At 38.9% G+C, this 3,084-nt stretch overlaps 1 protein-coding gene across 2 annotated transcripts; it reads left to right on the top strand.

The window, feature by feature from the left end:
* The first annotated feature begins 238 nt into the window (after positions 1–238).
* On the top strand, positions 239–3,084 carry LOC112180635. Of its 2 annotated transcripts, none has more exons than XM_040512244.1 (5): positions 239–398; positions 544–661; positions 750–1,152; positions 1,527–1,654; positions 2,283–3,084. In XM_040512244.1, the coding sequence occupies exons 2-5, from the start codon at positions 584–586 to the stop codon at positions 2,748–2,750; spliced, it is 1,077 nt and encodes a 358-aa protein (XP_040368178.1). In that variant the 5' UTR covers positions 239–398; positions 544–583; the 3' UTR covers positions 2,751–3,084. The 2 variants fall into 2 exon arrangements, with proteins under 2 accessions (XP_040368178.1, XP_040368179.1); XM_040512245.1 differs by having other exon boundaries at positions 259–398; positions 557–661.

The raw sequence follows: 3,084 nt of genomic DNA, 5'->3' as shown, positions 1-3,084 counted from the left end.
TGTAAGGGTTGGGACGTTGGGTGGGCTGAAAAAGAAAAAAGAAAAAAATTCTCATGAGGACTTTCCCTCTTCTTGTTAATATACTCAATTTAACAAAAATAGCGATCCAACAAATCAACTGGACTAGGGTACGGCCCATTTCGGCCCACACCACTTTCTGATGATCCACCAAAGCAACCGGGTCCTTGAACTCCGGTCCTCCGCTTCTTCGGTCCCTCGAGTCTCTAGTCTCTGACTCTTCATCGTCTTCGTTGACCAATAGTACTTCACCTCAAATTATTATTTTTTTCGAAAAAGATACATTCTTGAATTCTCCGACCTCTACGAGAAGCCCAGTTTGTGACTCAAACCATACTCATGCTAAGCAAGCACACACAAACACCCTCCTCTTATTCTGGGTAAGCAGTCTGAATCTAAGCTAGTTGATATATATATACATACATATATCTGTACACAAGTTTTGCGCTTTTTCTTTGCTGTTCAAAAAGTAGAAAGCTTTGTACTCTCATGTATGGTTTTAATGTCTTGTTCGATTCAAAATAGGGTCTTTTTGTAGTTTAGAGAAGTGGGCTTGTCTCAAATTATGGAGAAGCGTATTGCTCTTTTGGTCGGGGTTTTGCTCTTGCAGCTTGTGATTCATTGTTCTGGTGCTGATTTGAAGGTAAAAGAATGTGAAAACCAAAACTTGTTTTTGTTGAGCATAGTTTGTTGCTTTTGGATTTTACTTGATTAGCTAATTTTGAAAATAGGTAGACGATGGTGCAAAAACTGTAGTGGATCCGAATGTTACGGTAACATCCAAGGGTTCAGATAGTTCGGATGATAAGAAGGTCGTGTCGAATCTGGTTTCAAATGTTAATGGAGTTAAGAAGGATGGTGTTGGGAATGGCAAGGAGAAGAGCGGTTCAGATGGGGAAGTTGGGTCAACAGAATCTCATAGTGTGCCAAAGGTTAAGAAAGGATCAAATGATGGGAAGAATGGAAAGCCGAGTGAGAAATCAAAGGCAATGCCTAAGGAGGAGGTGGGTAATGCCGGAAATGTGAACCCGGTGAGAGAGGATGGTACTACCCGTGAAGAATGTGGTTCAGCTAATATGTGCACTATTGAGGAGAACAAGCTGGTTGCGTGTTTGAGAGTTCCTGGAGATGATGGTATGTGTTACACTTTGTATTAAGGGAAGCTCTATGCAGTTTTGTTGTTTATCTTATCTATTAGTGGGGTGTTTTATTTTTCAAATTTCATGTTGTGGAGCTTATGATTTTATCAGTCTAAGGCTCTAAACTTAATATGAAAAAACAAATTACAAGATACGTGTCGATTCACTAGAAGAGAACTTTCATAGCATATCCTGGACTAATATGATTGTTCAGAACCAGACTGAAATATTCAGAAATCAGAGTTTGCTTCTATGTGTTTACAGATCCTTATTTTCTTGGGGCAAGCAGAAATATGTATAAATTTATTGTTTCTTTCCAAATCTGATCTGATTGCTGTTGATAAGACTTGATTTGGTTGGTATTTTCAGATTCTCCTCATCTTTCACTTTTAATTCAGAACAAGGGTAAAGACCCTCTTGTGGTTACCATATCAGCTCCTGATTTTGTGCGGCTAGACAAATCAGAAGTTCAACTGAAAGAGAAAGATAATGCAAAGGTACTTTGTAAACAATGCCAAAGAGTTGTTTGAATCACAAAATATCGTTTGTTTGATGTGTTGTTAAGCAAGGCTAGTATCTTCTATGGTTTTACTAATCCCTCTTGTGTGCTCTTTTACTTTTAGACATTGATGCATGAATGCATGATTGTCTTATCAAAGAATTCTGCATTGTTTTATCTCCACTCTACATTGTCTCAACGGATCTTTGGGTTATGAGACTCTCCATTTTAAACAATATTGTGGACCAATTTTGATATACCACTTCACGTAAAACCTGGTTGTTAATATCTCCTTGCTTGGGGGACTTATAAATTACTCAATTGTCCTTGCAATTTCACTGGCTAATAATGTTTTTTAGGCCAAGGCACCAAATTCCTTTAATAACTTTGTACCACGTACATTCTCAGACTGTCCATATACATATATATATATATATATATATATATATATATGTAGCAGTGGATCTCCTGAGTATTCTTCTCAAGTACTAATTGGTTGATTCATTTCACCTATACTCATAGTAGGTTTTTAATTGATGTCATAGGTTGTAATATGAGCATGCTTGGTATTCGATGCCTCTTATCACAATTTTAGAAGTCAGTTGTGACCGGATATAATAATGCAGGTGGATGTTTCTGTTGGAAGTGGAGGAGCTACCAGTATAATTGTTCTAAAAGCAGGAAATGGCAATTGCAGCCTTGATTTCAAGGATCTAATCACGCACAGTTCCAAGAAGGAGCCTGATAATTCTTCAAGTACCACCTACTTATACCTCTGGACACACAGACCTGCCATTGGGATTCTATTGGTTGCCTCGCTGATGATTTTGGTATTGGCTGGGATGTATGTCCGATTTATGAAGAGGCGGGTTTCCAGCAGTGGCTTTAAATATCAGAAGCTAGATGATGTGCGCCTCCCAGTCTTGAGCAGCGAAAAGCCGGAGCTGCACATTAATGATGGATGGGACGACACTTGGGATGATAACTGGGATGATGAGGAGGCCCCCCATACACCCTCGATGCCGGTTACTCCTAGCCTCTCTGGCAAAGGCCTTGCCTCACGAAGGTTGAACAAGGAAGGGTGGAAAGATTAGTTGGTTAGGTTGACTTGACTAGAACACTGAAAGAAAGGGAAAAGAAGGAGATGATAGATGTATGTTTTTGTTTATTGAACCATCCTTTTATCATTGACATAACCATAACCACTTTGAGATTTTGTTTCCCTAGCAAATATAGTAACGCTGAAAATGTTGTTTCCACTCACAAAGAGCCTGTGGTTGACTGGATTCTTGGGTCTCTTGGTGAACTTCTGCCCAACACGGTGGGTGACATTTCATGTACAGTGACAGACTGAAATAAGCAGGTTTTTTGTTAAATTTTTTTGTTTTTTGTTTTTGTTTATGAAGTGTGAAACAACCTGTTGCTTCA

This window comes from Rosa chinensis, chromosome 7 (genome assembly GCF_002994745.2).
Source record: "Rosa chinensis cultivar Old Blush chromosome 7, RchiOBHm-V2, whole genome shotgun sequence".
Taxonomy (NCBI): domain Eukaryota; kingdom Viridiplantae; phylum Streptophyta; class Magnoliopsida; order Rosales; family Rosaceae; genus Rosa; species Rosa chinensis.
Note: the sequence above shows the minus strand (reverse complement) of the source record. Positions and strands in the feature narration are given on the sequence as shown.